General features: G+C 48.2%; 1 protein-coding gene across 1 annotated transcript in view; it reads left to right on the forward strand.

The window, feature by feature from the left end:
* ACOXL (acyl-CoA oxidase like) overlaps positions 1-27,604 on the forward strand; it is a gene marked incomplete at both ends in the record, with an annotated part of 252,564 nt that overhangs the window by 41,816 nt on the left and 183,144 nt on the right. Inside the window, 1 exon segment of the mRNA XM_079792227.1 lies at positions 19,197-19,231. Within this exon segment, the coding sequence (XP_079648353.1) occupies positions 19,197-19,231 (35 nt within the window).

Below are 27,604 nucleotides of genomic sequence, written 5' to 3' on the forward strand. Positions count from 1 at the left end.
GGCTGGATGGGCTCAGTAATGGAGGGAAGGCTTCTTTGGAGGAAAAAGTCAGGTCACAGCTTCATGGAGATCAGATGTGAGTGGCATTTTAAATGCATTATAGGCCCTGGAACCCTGATCCGAACCTTCAAAAAACATGAAGCACACATTCTCCATTTCTATGTGTGTACCCAGACCTTTGTCTCTCAGCGTTGAACTTGCCCACCGCAGGTATTTTCAGTCCAGGCAGGTGTACGGGGCAGAGACGGGTTTGTTTGACTTCCTGCAGGGCTCCCGGCTTCCTGGCTTGCGCTTGCAGCTTGCTCATGGGCGAGCCTCCCGGGGCTGACGACATTGTTGAGACTCGAGTGCTATTCTGAGCAGATGACTCGCGGGTTTGGGGATAGTTTCTCGTCCCCTGAAGACAGCTGTGTAATAGGGTTAAAGCTTCAGAGAGCAGCTCCAGCCCCAAACTGTGGAGGAGCTGGGGGGAATTCGTCCTGAGTGAGGAAACTGATGGCATATACCAGAGTACAGACCGTATTGCGGTTCCTCAAACAGGCCTCGTCCCCTCCTGGCTCTGGACAGACCGCTCCTGGGCTGCCGACCCCTCTGCTCTGTCCCTTTCCCATTCACCTGCTCTGCTGTTTTCCCAGGAAACCCGCTGCCCTGCTGCTTCCCGGCACACAGCTCTCCCAGCCCCCTTTAGCCCCAGTTGCTAACTGTGGTCTGCTTCTCCTTTGCTTGTCAGACTGTCGGCTACCAGAAGGCAGGGGTGTCACACACTTCAGGTGCATGGGAGGCCCTCAAGAAATGCCTGTGAACTGATTCAGCCCTGTGGGCACCCCAGCCCATTACGGGCATCTGCACGGTAGTGAGGCCCGGGAGGAGCGAAGGAGGCTGGCCAGTGCTGACCGCCCACAGCGGGCTGGGCGGGTGATGCTCGGGGTGCATTTTCTCACGCAGGGCTCGCAGCAGCTCCTGAGTTGAGGTGGCTTGGCAAGGGCAAACAACGTGTGTGGGCAGGTGGTGGGCCCCAGAGGGTTCCCCCGAATGCCTCTTGCTAAAGACCCTTTGTTTTGAGGCTACCCTGAGAAGTGCTGGGCATAGGGCCTCCAAGTGTAACAGCTTCAGTTTCTGGAAACTGTCATGCCTCTTGCTTGGGTGACCTCTGACCTTTGAGCTGACCTGTCCTATGTGACATTCTGAGAATTAAATCCCCTTGACTTGAACTTGACTTTTGTTCCCAGGGATGTCACAGGTCAGGTCTGCAGGGCGACGCGATGGTGTTAGTGCCAGAGCGACCCTAGCAGGTTGTATTTTCTTTGTTAACTTTCATCTGGTGAGAATGTTGTAGTGAGTAGACTTTTAAAAAACATTTGCATATCTCATTTCTTTGTCTAATTAGCACTGTGAGATGATGCCCCGGTTTCCGGTTTCCGGTTTCCATGCCTGAACAAATCGCTGCCACGGAGGCAGGCACTGGGGCTGCTCACCTCATGCTCTCCCTCGCACTTCCCTTCCTCCGGCCCCTTCTCAGTCAGGTTTTGTTCAGTCACACTCCAGCCCTCGGAGCAAGGTGGAGGGGTCAGTGGTGGGGGAAAGGGACATCTGTAATACTTTCAACAATGAAGATAACTAAAAATCAAAGAGAAGAATTCCCCTTGTCAGCCAAATGATACCTTCAACTGCCGCGAAGTATTCCCTACATTTAGAGAATCCTTGGTCAGTGTTGAGTCCTGGCTCTGAGCAGCCAATCACTAGAGGCACTTAATATGCAAAGTAAACTCTGTGCCTATACTGTTTTAAAAATACAATGAATTTTAAAAAGGGAGGAGTCAGTTTACATAAGCCCATGTTTTATATGACCCACAGATGGATTAAAGGCAGGACAGTATTGTAAGTTTTGGAGGATAGAACAGAGGTACAAGTCCCTGCCTTCCGGGGGTTTCAGTTCTGAGTAAAGAAGAGTGTGTAAACCTGAGAGGATCCTGTGTTGTGTGGGGGCCCTGGGAGCACGATGAAGCTCATGAGCAGGCGGCTGCCCTGTGGCAGTTGGCGGCCAGCCTGGCATGGCCTGTGGGCGGGCGTGACTAGGACACGTGAGTCAGTAGAAGTGTAATCTCCAGGACACTGGAGTGGGTGGTTTCCCTTGGTGCCTGGAGTGTTGCTGCTTTCTGAGCTTTGTTTTAAAGTGGAGACAGACAAATGCAGCCAGTCTGGAGATGAGCCCCAGGGCAGGAAGGTCATGGCTGGGATCTGGGCGTGATTAGCTGGGAGAAGAATGGATCTTGGGTGGAGAGGCATGAACCCCACCTTCCAGCAGACTGGGCTGTTGGAGGCAGCTGGGAAGATGGTTTGGACCAGACTGTGAGGGTCTGTCTTGCCTTGCTAAAGATTTTGCATTTTATTCTGTTAGCAACGGGTTGCTACTGATGGTTTCTAAGGAAGGAAGCAGCGAGATCTAGCTTGTGGTTCAGGGAACACCTTAGTTAGGAATGGAGAACACAGAGGAGGAACAGGTTTAGGGTGGGAGGTGTGAGTTTGTGTAGGCATCAGGCAGCAGTGGAGGTTCTGGGAGGCACTGGCTAAAGCTGGGGCGTAGGTGACATCGTGCGGGAAAAAGGAGCTATGATGAGCTCTGGGCAAAGCCTACATTTAAATGGTAAGCTGAAGGGCACGATGGGGCATGCAAGAGGTGGGTGAGAGAAACAGGGGGAAAAACAGAAGATCAGAGCTTTGTTGAGGCCAAGAGGAGAAAATTTCAAGGAGTGTCTGGTCAGTAACCCCACAGCAATGAGCACCATTTGCTGAAAGATGCTCCTTTCAGAGAGCCAGACTGTGTGCTAAATGCTGTCCACACCTCGTTTCCTTCTCTTCTACGGGAGCTCCATAGGAAGGGACTGATATTGATATTGATAGATAAGGGACGAGGACCAGATTGTCAGCCTTCTTGGGAGACAGGATGTGGGCTTCGGTGTGAGACAGGGTGTGAGTTCCACCTCTGGCTGTGTGAACTTTTGCAAGTTACTTGGTGCCTCTTCTCTGAAATATATTGGCCCTGTCCCCGAGGATGATTCCAAGAATGTCTCATTATGAGTGAAGCTCTTCACACAGGGCCTTCATGCAGGAGCCCTCCATAGACTTTCCAATGCTCTTGGCCAGTGGTCGGCAAACTCATTAGTCAACAGAGCCAAATATCAACAGTACAACAATTGAAATTTCTTTTGAGAGCCTAATTTTTTAAACTTAAACTTCTAATGCCACTTCTTCAAAATAAACTCTCCCAGGCCATGGTATTTTGTGGAAGAGCCACACTCAAGGGGCCAAATAGCCGCATGTGGCTAGCGAGCCACAGTTTGCTGACCACGGCTCTTGGCTATTTCCCAGCGTCATCCAGCTGTTCAGTCATGGAGCTGAGATTTGAACCCATATATGAATACATAGCCTTCAGCCAAAGGAGGTCATATGAGACTGGAGTTTGAATGCTTGTGGAGTTGAGGAGTTTAAGAGGTAGGAGTGACCTGAGTTTAAGCCCAGAGGGGAAAGAGGAAGTAGGAAGGGAGAGATTAATGCTGCCAGAGAGGGAGGGGGTGGCGGGTGACTGGTGGAAAGCTCACAGGGAGACATATGACATGACAGTCAAATGCAGGTGAGGGATGACCCTGAAACCAAAGTAGATGTTTCTTCCTCAGAGACAGGAGGGTCAGAAATATGAAGGGAGGAGGAAACACAGTAAGTTTCAGCATTCTAACTGGTGATTTCTATTCTCTCAAGAATGCGGTGGTGGGGCAAGGTCTGAGGAGTGGGTGCTAAGATTTGGGTGGAAACTTCAGAAGAGAAGGCTCGGTCTTCACAGCCATGGAGGGCGACAGGGTGGGAGGCAAGGAGAGAGGCAAGGAAGAAGAGAGCTTTGGAGCCCACTGAAGACCAGGTCTTGAGTGGCATTTCGGGTCTAACTCACCTTTGTGGCAGTGCCAGGCAATGTGGTTTGTACCTGGGATCATGGCAGGGAAATAGGATGGTTGGGTTGGCCCAGATGTGGAAATTCTATTGGATTGCAAAAGGACAGAGTGCAGCAGTGAGGTGATGCTGCTGGGAAGGCATGGGTCAAGGGAGCCCAGGAGATGAGAGTGGGAGGAAGGGACCCTGTGGCCAGTGTGGAAATGCCCCCTTGTCCACTGTGTTTGAATACCCAGAGGATGATTAGGAACTTTTAACGAATAATACGTATGACCTACTTACAGATCTTATCTCCCAACAAATACATATGGGAAGCTGTATGGCAAGAATGGCTGCATACCTCATACCTTATCTATACATATCCACATTAGCTGGATTTTACCCAAACTGTGACCTCAAGGGCAGTTCATTAAAGCTGGGCTCTCAGAACCTCTGGACTCATGGTCATGTACCCCAGGCTCTTGGATTAGGCATTCCCCAAGGAGCCCTGGTTCCTTTTACTGAAGGATGGTTTTAGAGAACAAGATTTGGGTGCTGGGTGTTTTTGTTGCTACTAGAGTGTTGTTACTTCTAGGTCGTCTCAGTTGACAGAGCAAGGGAATATGTGTTTGTATAATAACCTGCATCTATACAGACATCTATAAATATGTGCCCATCTGTATCTATAGTAAGCTAAATACTGATGTCTCAACTCTAGTCCATTACCATGCAGATCATCCTAGACTGCTCTCCTTGCTTGTCTGTGACCCTTGCTCTGCTCTGACAGTGGCTTTAACCACCTGCCATCTACTTACTTAATTGGTCAATTCCAGCACACATGCACAGGGGTGGGCAAAAGTAGGTTTACAATTGTAATACAAATACATAATGCAACTAGAGGCCCAGTGCACAAATTCTTGCATGGGTGGGGTCTGGCTGGCCCAGCCCCAATCAGGGTGGATCAGGGCTGGGCCTATTGGGAGGAAGAGATGGTGGGAGGTTGACTGGCCAGCCTGCCCAGATCAGGGCCCAATCAGGCTGGGGGGAGGGGCCGTGGGCGATTGGCCTTCGGGCCCTGCCCCTGATTGGGGTTGGGGGGCAGATTGGGGGTGGGGCCAGCCATGGGGAGGGGTTGTGGACAGTGGGCAGGCTGGCCCTGCCCCTGAATGGGGTGGGTGGGGGGTACCGATCAGGGGCCAGCGGCCTGGGGGAGGGACCATAGGTGGTTGGCCGGCTGGCCCTGCCCCTGTTCAGGTTGGGGGGCCGATCTGGGGTGGGGCCAGGTGGAAGGAGGGGCTGCAGGAAATTGGCCAGCCAGCTCTGCCCCCTATTGGGGTGGGGGGCGATCAGGGTTGGGGCAGTGGGGGGGAGGGGCTGCAGGCTGATCAGGGTGGTGGGGGCCCATCAGGGGTGTGGCTAGTGGGGGGAAGGGACTGCAGGAGGTTGGTGTGGGGGGTTGCAATCAGGGGCGGCTGGCTGGGGGGAGGGAGGGGACATTTGGCCAGCAGGCCCCGCTCTTGATGGAGTGGGAGAGTGCGATCAGGGGCAGGCCGGCAAGGGGGAGGGGCCACAAGGTTGGCCACCAGCCCCACCCCCTGATCTGGCTTTTGCTGGCCACAGTGGGCGTCATAGCGACCAGTTGTTAGGTCGTTATAGCCGTTAAGGTAGCTGCCTTTTTATATATATATAGATATGAATAAAAAACAATATAAGACTGAACTCTGTGTTTTGCTTACTCACAACTGAAAACCTGTGTTTGCCATCCCTGTCTAGTGGTTTCAGAATTGTTAACTCAGACCCCACAGGAAGCAGCTCTACCAGCTGGAGTGCGGTGCTCATGTTCAGTTCATTTTGCCTTCAGTCTGTGCTCAGCTCCAGAGTTCCTTAGTTTGGTGCATACCTTTATCTCACCCCCTTCAGTGAGGTTGTTTCATAGATTTGATAGTTAGGTGATTTTGCATTCCATTCTTATTCTTAGATCCCTTTGTCAACTTCTAAGTGATTTTTTAAAAAATTGCATGCACCATTTCACTCTTTGTGCTGTAAAGTTCTATGAGTCTGCCTAATATATAGTTTCATGTACCTGCCATTACAGTATTACACAGAATAGTTTCACCACCCCCAAATAATTCAGTGTGCTTCACTTATTAATCTTCTTCTCTCCCCAGACCTATGGCAACCACTAATCTTTAACCAACTCTATAGCTCTGCCTTTTCCAGAATGTCATATACCAGTACATAGAATCATACAGTATGTAGCCTTTTCAGACTGACTTCTTTCACTTAGCAATCTATGATTAAGATTTATCCATGTTCCTGCATGGCTTAATAGCTCATTCCTTTTGACTGCTGAACAGTGTTCTACTATGTAAGTGTAACACAGTTTGTTCATCCAGTCATCCATTGAAGGCCATCTTGATTGCCTCCAGATTTTGGTGATTATAAATAAGGCTGCAACAAACAGTTGCATGCAGGTTTTTGTGTGGACATAAGTTTTCAGATCATATGGGTAAATACCTAGGAGCGCTATTGCTGGATTATAATAAAACTGTTTATCTTTGTAAGAAACTGCCCAGTTGTCTTCCAGAGTGACTCTATCAATTCGTATTCTCACCAGCAACGAATAAGAGTTCCTGTTGCTCTGAATCCTTGCCAGCGATTGTCAGTATTTTGCATTTAAGCGATTCAAATAAGTGTGCAGTGGGATCTAATTGTTGTTTTAATTTGTATTTACTTGATGACATGTGAGGTTGAGCATTTTTTCATATGCTTATTTCCCCTGTGTATATATATATATATTTTTTTCTTTTGGTGAAGTGTCTCTTCAGATCTTTTGCCCAATAAAAAATATTTTTATTGATTTTAGAGAGAGTGGTAGGAAAGGGGAGAGAAACATTGATGTGAGAGCAAAACATCGATCGGTTGCCTCCTGGATGCCACCTACCAAGGATCGAGTCCACAACCAGGGCATGTGCCTCAACTGGGAATTGAACCAACAACCTTTCTGTGCATGGGGTGATACCCAACCAACTGAGCCACACTGGCCAGGGCTTTTGCCCATTTTTAAAATTTTGTTTGTTTTCTTCTTGAGTTTTAAGAGTTCTTTGGATATTTGGATATCAGTCCATTATCAGGTATGTGTTTTGCAAAGATTTTCCCCCAATTTGTGGCTTTTCATTCTCTTAATAAAGAAAGTGTCTTTGACAGAGCAGAAGTTTTTAATTTTTATAAACTTAAATATATTTCTTTTTTCTTTCCTGAATTGTGCTTTTGGTGGCATATCTAAAACTCATCACAAACCCAAGGTCATGTAGATTTTCTCCTATGTTTTCTTCTAGTAATTTAATGGTTTTGCAGTTTACTTTAGGTCTGTGAGCCATTTCAAGTTAATTTTGTTTAGGGTCTAAGGTGTGTCTAGCTCACTTTTTTTTTCCCTGCCACATATGGATGTTCCACTGTTCTAGCACCATTTACTGAAAAGACGAACCTTTGTCGGTTGAGTTGTCTTTGCAGCTTTGTCAATACTCAGTTGACTATGTTCATGTGGGGCTATTTCTGGGCTCTCTGTTCAGTTCAATTGACCTCTGTGTCTATTTTTTCTCTAATACCAAGCTATCTTGATTATTGTAGTCTTGAAGTTGGATGGTGTGACTCCTCCAACTTTGTTCTTCTTTCCTGTTTTGGCTATTCTAGGTCCTTTTCCTCTTCATATAAATTTTGGAGTCATTTTGTCAAATCTATGAACTGACTTGGTGGGAACTTGATTGGCATTGCATTGGGATCTCAAGAATTGACATCTTAACAATTTTGAATCTTCTAATACACAAATACAAAATATCTCTCCATTTATTTATATCATCTTAGATGTCCGTTTAAAAATATTTTTCTCCCTTTTGGATAATTTATATTGCTCTATCATCAAGCTCACTGACTCTGCTTTTGGTATCTCCATTCTGTTATTAAGCCATTCAGTGAAGTTTTATTTTGAGATATTGTATTTTCCATACAAAAGTTCTTATTTGCATCTTGTTTTTATCTTTTCTTCCTCTGCTGAGATTTCCTATATTTTCATTAATTAGAGCATATTTTCCTTGATCTCATGGAATATGGTTGTAATATCTGCTTGAAAGCCCTTATCTGATCATTTCAACACCTGGGTTGCTTTAAGGTAGGCATTTGTTGATAGTCTTCTTTTGGGAATGGGTCACATTTTCCTGATTCTTCAGAAATTGAGTAACTTTGGATTATCTTCTGGTCATTGTGAATGTTATTTTGGGGGGACTGTGAGTTATGCTATATTCTTCTGAAGAACATTGAGGGTTTATTTTAGCAGGGAGTTAACCTGGTTAGACTCAAGGCCTAACCTTGAGCTCTTGTCTTACCTTCTATGGGTTCATGTCTGAGTCAATTCTTAAAGCTTTCGTTGTTCTGCCTTGTCCCACCCTTGTTAGACACTGGTCACCTGAGAACCACCCAGAGTCCATGCACTGGATCAGGGGCCCCTTCTTCTGCTCCTGTCTCTCTCAGGTTCCTCCTCATATGCCAGTGACCAAAGTTGCCTTTTGCTTCTTTTCCTACCTATTTCCTCCAGCCAGAAAGGCAACAGGTTTTCTCTGAGTTAGCCACCCAGGCTTTCAGGGCAAAAACCAGGAAAAAAAAAACACAACAAAAATCCAGTGCCAGTTGCTACTTCAAATTTTTGACACTCCTCAACAATCTGATTGCTTATTTTTACTCTTAAGAATACTCGGCAGTTTAGTTGTTGTGTTTTGCCTGAGTTTTATAGCTGTTATCTGTAGAAGGGTCAGTCTGGAGAGGGCTCACACTGCCATGCAGGAGGTGACTTCTTCCTGCTGTTTTTTTTTTTTCTCTCCTAATACTATTTCTTGGAGGTCTTTCCAAGTTAGTATCTAGACAACTTCCTCAATCTTTTTAATAGTGCACGGTAGCCCTGGCCCGGTAACTCAGTTGGTTAGAGCATCATCCCAATATGCCAAGGTTATGGGTTCACTCCCTGGTCAGGGCACATACAAGAATCAACCAATGAATGCATAAATAAGTGGAACAACAAATTGATATTTCTCTCTTTTTCCCTTTCCTCTCTCTGAGGGCTTGGGTGAGTCTCTAAGATTTCTGAAACACCATTCCCTATTCTCTCTCCTCTCCGCCAAACCTTCCTGCCACTGGACATGCCCAGAAACACCACCCAGGCCTTCAGTGGAAGCAGAAATCATGCCATTCACAAGAAAATGAGTGCTCCTCTCTCTCTCAAATCAATTAAAAAATATAGTGCTTGGTAGTCCACTCTAACCAGAGCCCTCCTGGTGGACATATATGTTCTTTATAAAGTTTTGCTTTTAAAGACAGCACCACATCCAGTGTCCTTGTCCCCCTACACATTGCTCTGAGGTCTTGGTGGAGAAATGTCTAGGGCCCCCAGGCAAGGTTTTTCTTGGAATCCTGGAAAGCACTCATTTTCTTGTGAATGGCGTGATTTCTGCTTCCACTGAAGGCCTGGGTGGTGTTTCTGGGCATGTCCAGTGGCAGGAAGGTATGGCAGAGAGGAGAGAGAACAGGGAGTGCCGGGTGTTTCAGAAGTCTTAGAGACTCACCCGAGCCCTCAGAGAGAGGTGTTAGGGATGCCTGATGCGAAAGGACAGTGACAGCCCCAGCAGTTCCCACAAAGCTGAGTGTTTTGTTTAATTGCTCATTTCTAACTTGGTTATTTATCACCCTCACCGGTTTGGCTCAGTGGATAGAGAGTCGACTTGAGGGCTGAAGGGTCCCAGGTTCGATTCCCATCAAAGGCACATGCCCGGGTTGTGGGCTCCATCCCTACCAGGGGGTGTGCAGGAGGCAGCCGATCAATGATTCTCTCTTATCACTGATGTTTCTATCTCTTTCCCTCTCCCTTCCTCTCTGAAATCAATAAAAATATAAAAAAAATAGGTTATTTATTAACAAAGAATGAAAGTTATCTTTGGACAAAAATATAGCACATTAATCTAACAAAAACAGGCATAGGAATTACGTGGCATTTATCCAAAGAAATGAAACCTTGTGTTCATGTGAATACCTGCACACAACTGTCCATAGCAGCTTTACTTACAATAGCCTCAAATGCAAATAACCCAGATGTCCTCCAACAGATCGATAGACTGTGGTACATCCATGCTGTGGAATACTACCTAGCAATCAAAAGGAATGGCTGTTGGTCCATGTGACCACCCAGACGAATCCTCAGGAAATTGTGCTGAATGGAAAGATCTGATCCCACAAGGTTTACATACTGTATGATTTCGTTTGCATAACATTCTTGAAACAAAACTACAGGAATAGAACATAGAACGATGATTTCCAGGGTCTAAACCGTGGGTGAATGTGGGAGGGATTGGGTGCATTTGTAAAGGGCAACACAAGGGACAGGACGTCTTGCAGCTTGGCTGGCCAATGTTACTGTACTCTCTGTGATACCCTGTGATATGGCCACAGTTTCGTGAGAGTTCCCATTGGCAGGAACTGGGCTAGGATGCACAGGACCTCTCTGTTGTATTTCTCTCTATACTTTCCAATACCTACACGTGAATCTACAATTATCTCCTAATGAATAGTTTAATTTAAGAATATATTTTTCTTTTTCTTTTTGTTAATCCTCACCTGAGGATATTTTTTTTCCATTGATTTTCAGAGAGAGTGGGATGGAGAGGGGAGGAACTGGGGGCGGGGGGAGAGAAAAACATTGATGAGAGACATTTTGACTGGTTGCCTCCCACACATGCCCAACTGGGGGTGGGGAGTGAACCTGCAACCCAGGTACTAGACCTTGACTGGGAATTGAACCCTTGACCCTTAGGTGTGTGGACTGACGCTCTAACCACTGAGCATACTGGCCAAGCTATATTTTTCTTTTTCAATAATGGATTTTCTACACTTTTTAAACAGCTGCTCTCATAAGTCACAGAATGCCTCATTATGGGTGAAAGGAATTTTTGTTTGTCTATTTATTTGTTTTGTGTAATATTAGTAAAACTTAAGAGGAGAAAGTAGGTAAAAGCTAGAATAAAAGTGCTTTTCTTGCTTTCAAACAAGTTCCTTAAAACTATGCTTGTGTTTTACATGAAAAAGAGATTTTTTTTTTCCTGGGAGTTTGCTTCGGACTCTGGTGGGGCCTGGGGTCAGCGTGGGTCAGCAAGCTGCGGCGGGGTCTCTCAGCTCTGTGACGGGCTGTGAAAGGCCTTTCACTTTCTGACACTAACAGACCAAATCCACCTTAGAAACGTCCTAAAATGCTTTTGTGATTGACGGCACTGGCGGGCGGCCCCTGCTTTTTCTCTCTGGTCCCTTGCACGTTTCCTTTCTTCTCTTTAGCCTCTTCCTCCTCTCGGCCTCCTCTGACCTCATCTAGGTTTTCGTGTAGGTGTCCGGGTTCGGCGCTTCATGCTGGAGGCGCACACACCCAGCCCATGGTGTGCTGGTTTCCTGGGCATGGAAGTAGGCTTTCTGGGAAGTGTGTGTGGCTTATGCATATCAGATACCCACCCGTTCATATCAAGAGAAGCAAGGAAAAACCAAAATCCACAATTATTTTATTTGAAACCTAAAAAAATACATTCATGGACAAGCTGTATGAACCCAGGGGTTCCTGGAGCGAACTTCTGGGCAGCCCTGTTTCTGGGGGCCGGAGACAGCGCCGAGTCACCAGGTCCGGCTGCAGCTCACTGGGCTGCCACAGGGATGGCCTTAGCCACTTAATGACGGTGACGAAGATGACACTGGCCTCCTAAAGCCCTTCTGCTTGCTGGGCCTGCCAGCTCCTTCCCTCTGTCTCAGGTCCTCTCTGCAGGGGGGTGGCGGGGGGAAGGGGGCATAGAGCAGAGGCTCCCTCCACAGCCAGAGCCTCAGGGCTTTGTCGCTGGGAAATGCCTAGCAGAAGTGGTCCCAGGGGCGGTCACTGAGGGGGCAGCAACTCTACACTCACACATGTTTTTAATTGGGGCAAATTGGGGGCCACAGCAAGTCCTTGTGAAACATCTCCAGGGTCCCCCAGCAGCGCTATAACTTTAAGTCCACAGTGTTGGTGCCGGGCTTAGGCTCTTGGGGACAGTGGGAGGAGCAGCGGCAGAATCGGTCTGACTTCTGCAGTCATCTGGGGCTTAGAGACTTAAAAACAACCTGTGTTTTTCGGCTGGTTAAACAACCACGCCTACAGTTCAATGTTAGTTCAATGCTAATTTCCACTGAGTTAGCCACTTGTCCTTTGTATCAGGTCTTGAAAGCTTTTGATCTGAATCGCCAGGTTTCTGACAGTCCTGGAAGGAGCCTGCACAGTGTAGCAGCCCCTTCTTTTCCGAATCCTCAGTTTTCTGTTGTTTTTAAAATTTAACGTTAAGGGACAAGGAAGGATCGGGAAATAAACTCAGTAATGAAATGAATGTCATGAAATAAACTCTGTAAGGAAAGCATGCTGCTGCTTTTCTTCCTCCAGCCTTTCCCGCTGTCTTCTTTCTCCTTTGATGGGAGTGACAGAGAGGAGTGCGGGGTGGGGCGGGGCTGGGGGGGGGGGGAGCCTGTGAGGCTGGCCCTTGGCCCTTGTCGTCGTCGACAGCATCCCGTGGCCCTCGCAGGGCGTGGAGCTCTCCCTGCCATGTGGTTGGTCACCTGGGTGCACCAGGAGGCCTCCCCTCCCAAGTTCACCCTGGGCCTGCCAGGGCCCCAGCTCACAGCGGTTATGCCCTCTGACGTTGCATGTAGGACGCTGAAATGACATGAAGAAGACGTGAAGTGAAATAGCTTTACTGTGAGCTGCAGCGTCACGACCGTCATCATCGTCGCCACAGCACTTAGTAAGAGTTCCCTGTGCCATGCACATGCTAAGTCCTCTCGGGGCTTCCTCGCCTGGAGGCCTGGCTCACACACCCCTGATTCAGTAGGTCTCCCGTCAGGCCCGAGGATCTGCATCTCTCACAGATTCCTCGGAGATGCTGAGGCTGCTGCTGGGCCTCATCTCTGAGCTCTAAGTGAATCTGCCTAAACCACCCACGAGATAGAGAGCACGGTTCCCATTTTACAGTGAGGAAACAGCAAGACAAGGCAGAGACTTGACCACAAAGCTCCTTGCAGCTGAGCTGACCACACCTGTTGGTTCAGCAAGGTTCATTTCTCGGAGGAGGTAGCATAGGCAAGCCCTAGACAGGGCCCTGGCTGAGGAGGGTGGCTGTGGTGTGTGTGATGGGGATTTTGAGAGTCAGGCACGGAGGGTGAGGAAGCTCTGGGTGATGCCTGGGGAGGACCGGCCCTGGAGGCGCCGTCGGGGGGGGGGGGGGGGGCGGGGGGCAGTGGCCTGAGCGGAGGTGGGGGAGGGGGTGGGGAAGGGAAGGCTGGCACGTATGGTTCCATTTATGTGCGATGCTGTCCATGCCGTGCCTCCTCTCCCCTGCCTGCTCTTTTTCTGTATCTCCCATAAAACGGGAAGGAATAGTATATAAAAAAAGAAAAAGTAAAGAGGCAGGAGGATAATAAACAAGCTTTTTTTTTTTAGTTTATTCTGCAATGTTCTAAATCTTTGGGATCTTGAAATTAAAGGGAAGTAAACGAAAGGAAAAGGTTCACATTAGTATAGGATAGGGAAGGGAGGGGACACTCAGAAATAATACCAATGCTTCCCCCAGGTTTGTCACAAACGCATTACGTCAGAGCTGAAGCTTGGGGAAGCCGAGGAGAGGCCGGCAGCGCGGCAGGTGCACAGAGAGGCTGCAGCCCGGCGGCCCGCTGGCCCCGTCCACTGACATGTTTTGTTTGACTCACCCAGTATTTGAAAAATATTTAAATCAATGTAAAATGTGGGAGTTTTTTTGTTTTGTTTTTTAAATAACAAAACCTTCGGTTTCCAGCTTTTCTCGAGAGATGAGGAGTGCCAGTGTCAGGGCTGTGGCTGGTGAGTGACCCTGTGAAGGTGCCCCTGCCAGCACGCCACCCCTGGTCTAGAATGTTCTGACTCGCACTCTGAGCTGTCCCCAGCTGGGTAACGGGGGGCTGGTACTTCCTGGACTCTTGCCCCTCCCCTGCCCCTGCCCACCTGTGTGTGAGAGCACCTACTGAACACCCAGCACAGTGGACCCATAAGAAACGGGTTCGCAGTATCAGGGGCACCTCGGTCGGGGAGAGACACTGACAGTCCGTGGACACGTAAGGGGAGCTCCCTCTGGCTTCTAAGACAGTGTCAACGGCTCCTTTCCTTTAAAAAACTTTAAAGTGTGTTTTAGCAATCGGTTTCTAAAATTATTAAGATTATTTTATGAGATCCATGCGGTCTACATGGTACTTTATAGGGTGTATCCAGCCACAGCTGGGGCACTTCTGGGTGTTTTATGGCAAATTATTCTCAGATTACCCTAATGCAGGAACGCCTGCCTGTTGTCTGAGCTCCCTGGGTCATATAGAAAGAGCTCGGACTTGATACAAAACAGCTGCCTCAGTCAGCTGTTCCAAAAAAGGAGCACTTTCAGGCTGAAGCAGCAGGAAAAAGGTTTTTGTAGCTGGTGGAGATTTTGAAAAATGTTAAATTACTCTTTCCTTGCCATTAAAGTGTGATTTAATTTTGTTATTAACAAACTGTGTAAATCTAAGAAGAAATGCTCCAAATGGGGGGTTGTTAAGTGCTTCCTGGCAATACAGTATGTGCTGGGGGTGTTTTCCAGGGGGTGGCAGCTCAGAACTCCCGCTGACCTCCCTGTCCCTGGGCCTCAGCCCTGCTGGGCCGGGGTCAAGGGGCCAACCCCCGGCCCCCCTCTTCCCTCTCCTCAGGGTCCCTGCTGAGACCAGCAACAAAAGGGTCAATTGTCTGAGGCCTCCCTTTGTCCCAGGGGCTCTATGGGCCTCTCTGAATGCCAGTGTCTGTGCACATGGGGTATGAATGCCAATATGAATGTATATGTGCTGGTGCACACATGTGTGTGCATGCGAGTATAGTGCATGCACAAGCACACACACACATGCATATTAATGTGTGCACTCATGTGCATGTATGAGTGCATGTGTAGATGTGTGAGCATGTTTGGTATGCACACTTGAGTGGGCGATGTGTATGTGCACATGCATACATGTGAGTGTGGAAGTGTATGCACACTAGTGTGCACATGTGTGTGGGCGTGTGTGTTGGGTATATGTGTGAATACATGCAGTGAGACTTGCTTAAAGGCTGTCTGAGTTGCTGATGCTTCTTGGTGGGGCCTGACTGGCTGCCAGGGGTTCCTCAGGCGGAGGGAGAAGGGTCTCCGGCCAGCTCTCAGTGGTGACCAGCTGCCTTTACCTGGTCCGTGCTGTGGCACAGAAGCCTCAGAATTTTCTGTCCCCTGCCTCCTCACGGTCAGATAACATGCAGGAGTGAGGAGCAAGCACCAGAGGCTCCTTCCGCCACTTAACTGGCTTCTTTGCCTGTTCCAACCTGGGTTTCATGGTGAGGCTCACAAGGACTGTTCCAGACTGTTCTAGTATGTTCTTAGAGCTGCCTAATTGGATCCAGTGCTTTCCATAAGGGGTTTTGGCCTCATTTGCAGAATGACTGGGAATGCTGCGTTCCCATGCACCCGTAAGCTGGTTCCCATGTGGCACTGGTGCCTTTGCAAGGGCTCTGGTCACCTGGTTTCTGGTGCGGCTGCCCCAGGCCTGTGCACACGGAGGCCTGCACGTGCTGCGGCCGGCCTGCGAGGTTCCAAGATTCACACTTTCTTCCTTACAGAGGTGTCCTTTAAAAAATGGCATAAAACATATTTGATTCAAAAGCCAGGAAAACACTAATAATGCTGAATGAAATTCACCTTTGTGAGGGGTTTACTGGCAAGCCCTGCTTAACCAGCACACTGCCACCGAGCAGCCCATCCTGCGTCTTCCCAGGGCTGTCCTTCCAGCGCCACTTCCTCCCTGCCCAGCAGGGGCTCGCCTCTCAGCTGCGGAAAAGCCGCCAACTAAACAGTCCTCCGAAGCTTATCCAAATATGCCGTCGGTGAAATTATCTTATAATTAGCCTAACTGTAAGCCAGAACTCTTAACCCCAGGAAACGTAAGAATTACCCAGCATGTGAGATCTATAATTTGCTCTCCTGACCTTTGGCTGTAGATTCTGTTTTTATTTCATTCCCCAAATAGTTTCCTCCTTGTTCTTTAAGTTTTTGATTGTCCCAAAGCAACTTCCTCTGCTTTTTGCCTAAGTCGCAGAGGAAATATAAGCTTAGTTGAGAAAGATTGTGTATAAATTCGGGCAAGTGTGATACAACATCAGCTTGTTGTATATTTCATGCTTCACTTTGAGATAGGTGTTTTATAAAGCCGAGGCCAGTCTCCCAGACGGCTGATGGCCCATTGTTGTTGGTTCTGCACTGGGGTGTATGTGGGATGACAGCAGCGGAGGGTTATTCTGGAGCTGAGCAGGTCACTCAGTAGCTGGGGCACTCTGTATGCCGCGCTGGACAGAGTCATTGTGCTTTCATTTTTATTTTTTAATCTCAGTGATGATTTCACTTCTCTCTTCAGTCGAGCCTTCAGTCGGTTGTTAAGGACCCTGGGTTTTTATATATATGTTAGGATAGTTTTTTCTGTTAGGCAGTTAGCAGTAGAAATGGTTGGTCTGACTTTTTAAAAAATATATATTTTTATTGATTTCAGAGAGGAAGGAAGAGGGAAAGAGAGATAGAAACACCAATGACAAGAGAGAATCATTGATCAGCTGCCTCCTGGATGCCCCCCACGAGCCTGCACCCCAGGCATGTGCCCTTGACTGGCATCGAACCTGGGACCCTTCAGTCAACAGGCCAAGGCTCTATCCACTGAGCCAAACCAGCTAGGGCTTGGACTGACTTTTCCATGTCCACAACTGACTTTGTGGGAAGGAGCCGAGGGCCAGGCCCAGGCCTTGTGACTGGACCCCTAGTTATGCCTTAGAGGTTTTCACGACACCCCCAGAGTAGAGAGGGAATCACTGGGTCACCTGGGCCCTCACTGGTGCTGTGCCCAGTGATCATGCACATTTTCTCTCTTTTTTAAGTTTTTTTGTTTTGTTTTGTTTTGTGTGTTGTTTTTTTCTTTTTTAGAGAGAGAGAAAGGGAGAAGATGAGAGAGAGAAACATTGATGTGAGAGGGAAACAGCCTCCTGCACATCCCCTACCAGGAATGGAACCACCAACCGATGCCCAACCAAATGAGCCACACCATCCAGGGTACACACTTTCTCTTTTTTTTATTCTTTTAAAAATTTATTTATTTATTGTCTAAAGTTTTACATATGTCTCCTTTTCCCCCAATTGAACCGCCCCCCCCCCAGCCATTCCCACCCCGGGCAAGCCCCCACCACCCCAGTGTCTATGTCCATTGGTTATGCTAATATGCATGCATACAAGTCCTTTGGTTGCTCTCTAACCACCGCCCTCCCCTGCCATTTTTCTCTGGATCTATTCTTGTTCATCAAATTATGTTGATCATTATATACCACATATGAATGAGATCATGTGATATTTATCTTTCTCCGACTGCCTTATTTTGCTTAGCATAATGCTCTCCAGTTCCATCCATGCTGTTGCAAATGGTAAGAACTCCTTCTTTTCATAGCAGTGTAGTATTCCATTGTGTAGATGTACCACAGTTTTTTAATCCACTGATCTGCTGATGGGCACTTAGGCTGTTTCCAAATCTTAGCTATTGTAAATTGTGCTGCTATGAACATAGGGGTGCATATATCCTTTCTGATTGGTGTTTCTGGTTTCTTGGGATATAGTCCTAGAAGTGGGATTACTGGGTCAAATGGGAGTTCCATTTTTAATTTTTTGAGGAAACTCCATACTGTTCTCCACAGTGGTTGCACCAGTCTGCATTCCCGCCAGCAGTGCATGAGGGTTCCTTTTTCTCCATATCCTTGCCAGCACTTGTCATTTGTTGATTTGTTGATGATAGCCATTCTGACAGGTGTGAGATGGTACCACATTGTCGTTTTGATTTGCATCTCTCAGATGATTAGTGACTTTGAGCATGTTTTCATATGTTTCTGGGCCTTCTGAATGTCCTCTTTCAAAAAGTGTCTATTTAGGTCCTTTGCCCATTTTTTGATTGGGTTGTTTATCTTCCGTTTGTTAAGTTGTATGCGTTCTCTGTAAATTTTGGAGATTAGACCCTTATCTGAAATATCATTGGCCAATATGTTTTCCCATGCAGTGGGCTTCCTTGTTGTTTTGTTGATGGTTTCTTTTGCTGTGCAGAAGCTTTTTATTTTGATATAGTCCCATTTGTTTATTTTCTCCTTAGTCTCCATTGCCCTAGGAGCTGTGTTGGTAAAGATATTGCTATGACATATGTCTGCTATTTTGCTGCCTATGGAGTCTTGTAGGATTTTTATGGTTTCCCGTCTTGATGTCACATGTGATTCACAGCCTTACTGACTTGCTGTCCTCAGAGCTGTGGCCTGTTGGCGTCAAGCTTATGGAGTCAGTGTGACCCCTCAGGGGGGTTCTGGTCCAGGTGGTCAGTCCCATGGGGTACGGGGGACAGAGGACATGGTCCTCTTCTAATGCAAACCTCAGAAGCAGCACACAGAGCAGTCCCACCCTGTAGTTCCTTGTCTCAAGAGTCGAGAGAGCCTTGTTTTGCTCATAGAAACAGAGAGTACAATGGTGGTTGCTAGGGGCTGGAGTAGGAAAATGGGGGGATGCTGGTCAAAGGTACACACTTCCAGTTTTAAATGAGTAAGTTCCAGGGATCTAGTGTACAGCATGTGACTATGGCCAACAAACTGTATTACGTGCTGGAAAGTTGCTGAGAGCAGATCTTAAACGTTCTCAGTGAACACAGATAATTATGTTGCTGAACACAGTAACGTGTGGTAATCATTTCACAGTGTATACACTTATCAAATCACCAACTTGTACACTTTAAATGTGTACAGCTTTATTTGTCAATTATACCTCAATAAAGAACGTTTTAATTTTTTTTTTAAAGAAAAAATGGGGGAAAACAAAGAGCCCTGTTCTGGAAGTCTTTCCTGAGGAGAGATGCCTTCTGTTCAGTGCACAGTGAAATATGGGAGGCCTCATAAAGACCCTTTCAAAATGTGATTATCCCCTAAAAGCTATGTTGAAACTGAAGAGCTATTATTAAAATGTGTTATTTATGAAGTACTCGCCATGGGGCACAATAGGAAACGTTTAAAAATTATTGACCAAATTAAATTAATTTTCTGGTGACTTCAGCATATTCTGGATATTATTTAATGTGTATTTCTCTCTTAATTACAGCTTGGGTTGACGATAGCCATTCGCTACAGCCACAGGTAAAGTTTACTTTTTCTTAAAGGAATATGCTTGGCAGTATTGGCTTGCTCCAGTCTGCAGGCTTTGAGCTTCATGTCGGTGGCTGCTCTCCCCATGATGTCAGTGCCGCAGCGGTTAGATAACATTGTTCTAGTTGACGGGCAAGAGTTAGCCGCTGTTTGGAGGAACGAGGCTTTTCTGTGAGGTGACGGTAGTAGCATGTTGCTTTTAAAATAAAAAAGTATGTTCCAGGGCAGGGACACAGAAGTGAGCAATGCACTTTGTCCAAGAGTGAGAACCGAAGTTGGGGGTGTCCTGCGTGAGATGCGAACCAGAGAGCCAGGGAAGCCCCGGCCCTTCCACGCAGGCCCCCTCCCATCTTAGGTCCATCTGAGAATGGGGAAAAGCCTAGTTTTATCTCGTGGCATGATTTCTACCTTGGTCTCAATTGCATCAGATGTTTGAGTCAATCTTTCCCCTTTGCACACATCAAACTGTATTAAAGTGTTGCATTATTAAAATGCAATCCAGCTCCAGTGGAGGGGCCATCAGCACGTCCCTCTTGTCCTTAAATCTACTGGGCTAACAGCCTCCCCAGAGCTCCGCCCACCGGTGACAGGCTCCGCCTCACCTTCCTGGGCGCAGCTCAGGACGTTAGGCCAGCTCTCCACAAACAAACCCTGGTGTCTGCTTTTACAACGAGTTTGCCTTCTTCAAGTGCTTAGAACCACTGTGTGCAAGGCTCACATCTCAGCGGGAATGGGCAGTAAAGTGGGCCATGACCAAGACCTTTGACCGCTGCTGTGAGCTGTGTAGGTTAGAGTAGGAGAGGGCAGGATTGGATTGGAACCCCGGACAGGAGTGAAGCAAAGCATCCGTGGTGGGCATTTCTGGGCCCCGCAGAGTTCAGCTGCTCCAGAGAAGCTTGCCATGGCTGGTATGTCTTGGAATCCTAAGTGTGCCTGCCCAGGGCGGCTGCATGCCCTTCCCTGTGAGCACAGCCAAACCTGCAGCCGACAGGATGCACGGCTGCTCTGCAATGAGGACGCTGGTGTGGACAGCTGACCCTGGACGCGAATGCCTACTGGGCGCTGGATGTGGTGTGTGTGTGGGGGAGAGAGATTGAGGTTTTTATCATCTCCCTTGCCCTTCAGTGTGACTTCTCAGATGAGCCCTGCCTGTGAGGAGAAGCAGCTGCCTGATTCTGCAGGAGGCCTACAGGTGCCTCTTCCTAGGAGAGCTCAGACCTTGCTCTCCTTCATTTTGGGAACAAAAGGTACTCTTCCCGTGGGGTTGAGGGTTACCCCGTGGTGGCTCCGAGCAGAGTTCCAGCTTAGGCAAACGCCCAGTCTGAGTGGAGCTGGAGAAGAAAACTTTCTTTTTAACTTTGTTGCACAGAGGACTTTGCCCAACCATCAGCCTTCCTGAAGGAGGGATCCAGTGGGAAGGTGGGGTCGGATAGACCTGCGGGTGGCTATGTGGCGCCTTTGTCCCTGTGCTGGTCCCTGGCCCAGGCCTGTGTTTGTGAGAGGATCCCTGCTCCTCGCCCACGGCGTGGTGGGTGCCTGGCACCATTCTGTGTTGTCACCAACACCGCACTGGGCTGGTGGAGTCTTCTCCGGGCTGACCACGTTCTTCCTCTGGGAAGGGAGAATGTCCTCTTACCACCGTGGGCAGCAGTTAGGATGCGCCTCCCATGGTTGAGGGCCAGGATGTGCTCTGGAAAGGAGCACTTAGCTTGGATTGTGAATGGTTTTCTCTTTGGGCCCTTCCCCAGGGCAGCCCAGCCTCGCTGAAGAAATGTGGGTGAGTCTGAGAGGAAAGGTAGACCCCAAGCCACGGCCCTGCAGGAGCTGACAGGAGCACCTTTGTGATGAAGGGAAAGAGGGACGTCGATTTTAGACAGGGCAGAGCTTTGCTCCTCCGTGGCCTCGTTTGTGGAATCTGCCCCCGTTTCTATGGCTGTCTGGTGTCACTGAACTACCGTCTACTATGCTCTAGCACACAGTGGGTCAGAGGTGACAACAAAAGTTTGACCACCCTGCCCAGGCCGGGTAGCTCAGTTGGTTGCTCAGGATACATACAAGAATCAATGAATGAATGCATGAATAAGTGAAACAATTGATGGTTTTATCCCTCTTCTCTTTCTAAAATCAATAAATTAAAAAACAAGTTTGCCACCACCAATCCAATGCCAACAGGAGTCCCCAGTCTGGGGTGCAGTAAAAGGAGAGAACATGCAGGTGAACATTGCAAACCAGGAAAATGCAGCCTCTGGGGGAAACTGAAAGGGTGCTCCCCTGAGACAACAGGAGGCTGCTTATATAGAGAATGTGTTCACCCTATTTGGTTCATTTTTGTGCAAATGAAGGATCCAAATTTATGCAATTTGATTGGTTCACATAGCAGTGTCTTGATTGGCTGGAATCATGCATCCTGAATGGTTGTTGTGGAGCCACTCTCATTGGTCAGTAAATATACAAATGAGAATATCACTGTGCAGCTCCAATTGGACAAATGGAACAGGTCTCAGCCCATTGGGCAAAAGATGATTTCAGGAAGTCCTTTATAGGAGTTGACCCAGCCGGCAGGAGCACAGTGCAGGAGGCTGGCAGCCCAGTCTGCTAGAAATGGCTGCTAGACTCTGGTTATGAATTTGAGCCCAGTGAACCACAAGGAGTCCTTCTTAGCAGGTATATTACTCCTCGAGGTTAACAAGGAATTGGAAAGGGCAGTTAGGATGGCTTGTATCTACACACACTAGGATGAATAAAACAGAAAATGTCAAGTGTTGGAGAGGATGTAGAGAGTTTGGCACCCTCATACACTGCTGGTGGGAATGTCAAATGGTGCAGCCACTAAGGAAAACAGTCCGGCAGTTCCTCAAATGATTAAACACTGAGTTACCATGTGAGCCACAATCCACGCCTAAGTATATGCCCAAGAGAAATGAAACATATATCCATGCAAAAATCTGAACATGAATGTTCAAGTAGCATTACACATAACAGCCAAAAAGTGGAAACAACCCAAGTGTCCGTCAGTTGATGAGAAGATGGATAGAGAGTGAATGGAATATTGTTTGGCCTGGAGAGGATTGGGGTGCTGGTGCATGCCTCAATGTGGAAGAACCTTGAGGATATGCTGGGTGAGTGAGGTTGGTCACAGGAGTCCCCGTACTGTATGACCCTATTGGGGTGAAGTGTCCAGAGTGGGCTGGTCCATGGAGGCAGCGAGTGAATTGGTGGTTGTGGAGGTTTGCGGGGGAAGGGATACGGGGAGTGGCTTCATGGTGCAAGGTTTCTATTGGGGGTGGTGGGATGGCCTGGAATCAGATGGCTGTGATGGCTGCACAGCTCTGTTAATGCTTTAAAGACCATGAACTGTACACTTTGAAAGAGTGAACTTTATGGTATGTGAATTATATCTCCATAAGCTAGTATTAAAAGAAAAAATGGCTTGTGTCTGCTCCACAGAGCGTGGGGCCTATGCTGGCAGCCTCAAGACCGGGTGGCAAAGTCATCTGAAGGTTCGGTCACCCGTGTCTGGTGGGTGATGCTGGTTCGTGGCTGAGGGTCTGTTCCTCTCCACATGGGCTTCCTCACAACTCAGGGGTTGGCTCCCTCTGAGTGAGTGTCCCGGAAAGATAGAGCCAGCTGGAAGCTGTTTCCTTTCTGTGGTCAGCCTTCCACCTACTCTGTTGGTTGGAGCAGTCACAGATGAGACCCCACCTCTCAGTGGAAGAATAAGAGCATGAGAGGTGGGAGATCTTCATGCGGCCATTTTTGGAAAACGCAATTTGTCACTCCGTCAAGTGTTGGAGTATTTATTTGGAGCCCTTGTGAAAAGAGATTGAAGACACTGTTTTCTTCACTGACGAGTTGGGATGCACAATGAGAATGTGTGATGAAGACTTCAGGGCAGACACAGCCTTACAGGAGGAAGCAAACCCATCAAAGTGGGCTTCTTAGAGGAAGCGAATCTTGAACACTCCTATTTCCCTAAAGTGGGGGAGTGGGAGGTGGGCCCAGCACTCAGGCAGCTGCCCTGGCAGGTTGATCCTATGGGTCCTGAGAACACAGTCTTTAAACCACTGCTGGACATCAATTGGAGGAGAGGCAGAGTGTGGGGGAAGGTGTGGAGGGACAGGATTGAGCTGGGCTGCCTCAGTCTACATTCTGCAGCCTTAACAATTCAGTCTCAACCACAAGCTTCGATCGCACCCCTCGGAACAACAGCCCGACACAGAGCTGGATGGGGTCAAGGGGAAGGTCAGCAGCTGTCTATGGTATGTGAGCAAATCTCTTTGGGATCCAGGCCCCTCCCACCCAGGCAGCACAGTGCGTCCTCCAGCCAGGCCACCTGTGCCCTCACAGAGCCACCCTGTGCTGTGTGTCCAGGGGTGTTTGCTGTCCTGTCCCCTGTCCTGGCTCTGGGGTGTCGAGTACAGAGCAGAGAGTCATGGATATTTGCATATGTACAGCAGAAACAAACAGAAATCTAAATAAGTTAGAAAGGAAAGTAATGAAATGGAGGAGGAGGAAATGAGGGGACATCTACTGAGACGCCCCTGCAAGCTCCAGGCTCCTTCACACTGCCTCGGGGGCCGGGGACCCGGAGTGGATGGCGGAGCAATGAAGCCAGTATTCACAAGCGGCTGCCCACAGCATCTGTGTGTCCCCTGCACAGGAGTTGGAAGACTCGGGGAGCAGAAAGGATGGTTAGGAAGTGATCGCCATCACTCACGGATGATGGGCAGGCTTTTCTGGTTGGGCAGGGCCTCTAACAGTGTCGATGTCCGAGTCGCACATCTAGTTCGCAGCAGCCAAGGTGAGAACATCCCGAGGAGCATCTGACCTTGTGTATCAACATTTTAAAATAATGAAGGCATTATTAGAGGTTGTGTTTCCCAAAAATTACTTCTGAAATATAAGGAATTCTTAAAGTTCCAGGGAGCACAGCTGTGTCTGTAAATTGTGTGTGTGGGAGGGAGAGGGTAAGAAACCCCATCTTCTGGGAAATCCCTCGTGTGCAGGAAGATGGCACTTACTAACATGTCGCCAAGAGCCATTTGCAGGCCAGGCCCCACCTGCCCTCGCCTGCCGTCTGTCCTGCCTCTGGGGTGAGGGGCACAGGGGGATTATCTCCTCTCAGAGGCCTGCATGGCGCTGTGCCCTGTGGTGGCCCTTGTGGCCCTCCTGCTGTCTGGCCCTGTCACCCACCTCTGTCCTCAGAGAGGAGGAAGATGAAGGGTGTGGGTTTCTGGTTGTGTCCCCTCTTTAAAAGTCCTACTAGCTTATTTAGATTAATTGAAACTGCCATCCTTTTGTCAAATACTTAATTATTTTGTAAAATCATCTAATACAGTATCAAACTTATCATTTTAACCCTTAAAAAAAGGTTAAGAAGTGTACAGTTAGTTCAGTGGTATTAAGTACAGTTGTCCCTTGGTATCCATTGGGGATTGGTTCCATGACCCTGCCCTGCCCAGGATACCAAGATCCATAGATGCCCAAATCCCTTATATAAAACTAGAGGCTCGGTGCATGAAATTCATGCACTCGGGGGAGGGGGGGCGGTTGTCCTTCAGCCTGGATTGCGAGAGGGCACAGGCCAGGCTGAGGGACCCCACCAGTACACGATCGGGGCCAGGGAGGGATGTGGGAGTTTGGCCAGCCAGGGAGGGACCGTGGGAGGGCCCCAGGGCATGTCTGGCCCGTCTCGCTCAGTCCTGATCGGCCAAACCCCAGCAGCAAGCTAACCTACCAGTCGGAGCATCTGCCCCCTGGTGGTCAGTGCACATCATAGCGAGCAGTTGACCAGCGTTAGCATATCATTAGCATATTACGCTTTTATTGGTTGAATGGATGACCAGATGACCGAACACTTAGCATATTAGGCTTTTATTATATAGGATGGCGTAAATATAAAATTGCATGTAACCTGTATCTGCGTGTAGGCGACAGCAAGCTGAGCCTGCACATCACTTCATGCATGTGGATTCAGCACAGTGCTTGGTATGTGACAAATTCAAGTTTTACTTTGTGGAACTTTCTGGAATTTTTTTCTTTCTGAGTCTTTCTGATCTGTTGTTGGTTGACTCCATGGATACAAAAACCACAACCATCACTACCATTCATCTCCAGAACTTTCTCATCTTTCCAAACTGAAACTCTGTCCCCATTGAACACTACCTCTCCATTTTCCCTCTCTCACCCTCTGGGGACTCCCATTCTAGTTTCTGTCTCTGAATTTGACTACTCTAGGAACCTCATATAAGTTGAATCATACGTATTTTTATTTTTGTGACTGGCTTATTTCACTTACAGAATGTCCTCAGGGTTCATCCATGGTGCAGTACATGTCAGAATTTCATTCCATTTCAAGGCTGCATAATATTCCATTGTAAGTATATACACATTTTGTTTACCCCATTCATCAGTCAGTGGATACTTGAATTGTTTCCATCTTTTGGCTGTTGTGAATAATACTGTTATGAACACATGCAAGTATCTCTTTCATATCCTGCTTTCCATTTGTTTGGGTATTTATCCACAAGTGGAATTGCTGGATCATATGGGATTCTCCTTTTAGGTTTTGAGGAACTGCCATTACTTTTTAAATGGGGATGCATCCTATGCCTTTATAGTTCCAGGTCATTCCAGACCATTTGCTACTGATAAATGGTTTCCATGGTCCTAGCTTGTTTGGCTCAGTGGATAGAGTGTCGACCTGCAGACTGAAGGGTCCCGGGTTCGATTCTGGTCAAGGGCACATGCCCAGGTTGCGGGCTCGATCCCCAGTAGGGGGAGCGTGCAGGAGGCAGCCAAGCAATGATTTGCTCTCATCATTGATGTTTCTATCTCTCTTTCCCTCTCCCTTCCTCTCTGAAATCAATAAAGAAATATTTTTTTTAAAAAAACATTTTAAAAAGAATGGTTCCCATGTCTGTTGTCGCTTTGACCCAGAACTCACATGATGGAATTGAGGGCTTTCCTGGGTCCTCATGGTATGATGGGGATCTTTAGAAACAAGGTTTGGAACATCAGGCTCTAATCACCAGGTCTGTTCCCAAAATTCTAACAGGAGGAGTGGCGCCAAGAGAAATGGCAGAGAAAACCCAGCAGCCTCCTGTAGTAGGTGAGGGCGGGTGAAGGAACAGGAGAGGGCAAACATGGTTCTAAGGTAACACTATTGGGAGGATGGTTCACTGACGAAGAGGAGTGAACTGCGGGGACTCCAAGGACATGAATGTGGGAAGGAGGAGAAGAAGTCACTAAAATCCTCTAACTTTAGTGGCCAGGCTGCTGCAGACACACAGGGCAGAGCTGCCTGGAGCAGGAGGCCCTGGTGGATGAGGGTCTCCAGGCTTGAAGGGGGGCCTGGTTCTGTTTCCACGCATGTGCATTGGTGCCCCCGCTATCACATCTCCCTTGTTACAACGAACATGCTCAGAGGTAAGGAATCTCCCTGCTCACTAACCCAAGCACACCCTGCCTCTCCCACTCCTGTCCCCAGACATGGTGGGTCAGCCTCTAACTCCTGCTAGACCGGTTCCTCAGACCTGTCTGTGTGGTACAGGAGCGTGTGTGTGTGTGTGTGTGTGTGTGTGTGTGCGCGCGCGCGCGCGCGTGTGTGTGTGCACGTGAACATCGTGTGGGGTAGGTGCCGAGGAGTGGGGAAGTAGGGAATGATGGCGCCCTGTTCCTACTGTATAGATGTTCCAAGCAAAGAAGAGCATCTGCCCTGACCACCTGGGCGCTTGACAACAGGTCCCGCACACGTTTCGTTTATTATCGTGGAGTTTTCATTTATTTTTGTAAAGTCAAGTCATTTTCGCAGAGTGGAAAATTGTCTCTTGATGTTCATTCCCCACTGTTTGGCTTGAGGTTTTCGGGTGGAATCCACACGGTGGTGACAGCTGGGTAACCCCCAGAAGTGCCCTTTGCAGATAACAGCTCTCGGGGCCCCGCCGCCCACACAGTGGGGAAATTGTTCCCCACTGCGTGGGTGTTTTGTTTTTTTCTTTCTCTGCAAGATTGAGAGTTTAGATGATCTTCCTGCCTGCCGCCGTGCAACAGCCTGAAGAAGCCTGCTGCCTCCTGGCGGGAACCCCGCTGCCGTGAACCGGGCCCAGAAGTGACTATGCCGCTTTAACGCTCAACCTCTGACACGGCAGAGAGGTCTCGGGACCCAACAGCGTGGGGTTTTGCATGTGGCACTTAGGCCCACATTTCCAAGAAAAGCTCAGGAAAGCAGAGTATGAGAGCAGCGAAATGACCCCCATCAGAAGTATTTTGCTGTGTTTTTATCATTTTGTTGGTTGTCTTTTTTTAGTTCTCACTGGAAGATACTTTTTCCATTGACTTTTAGAGAGAGTAGAAGGGGTGTGG

Source organism: Cnephaeus nilssonii, assembly GCF_951640355.1.
Source record: "Cnephaeus nilssonii genome assembly, chromosome: 15".
NCBI classification, from domain to species: Eukaryota; Metazoa; Chordata; class Mammalia; order Chiroptera; family Vespertilionidae; genus Cnephaeus; species Cnephaeus nilssonii.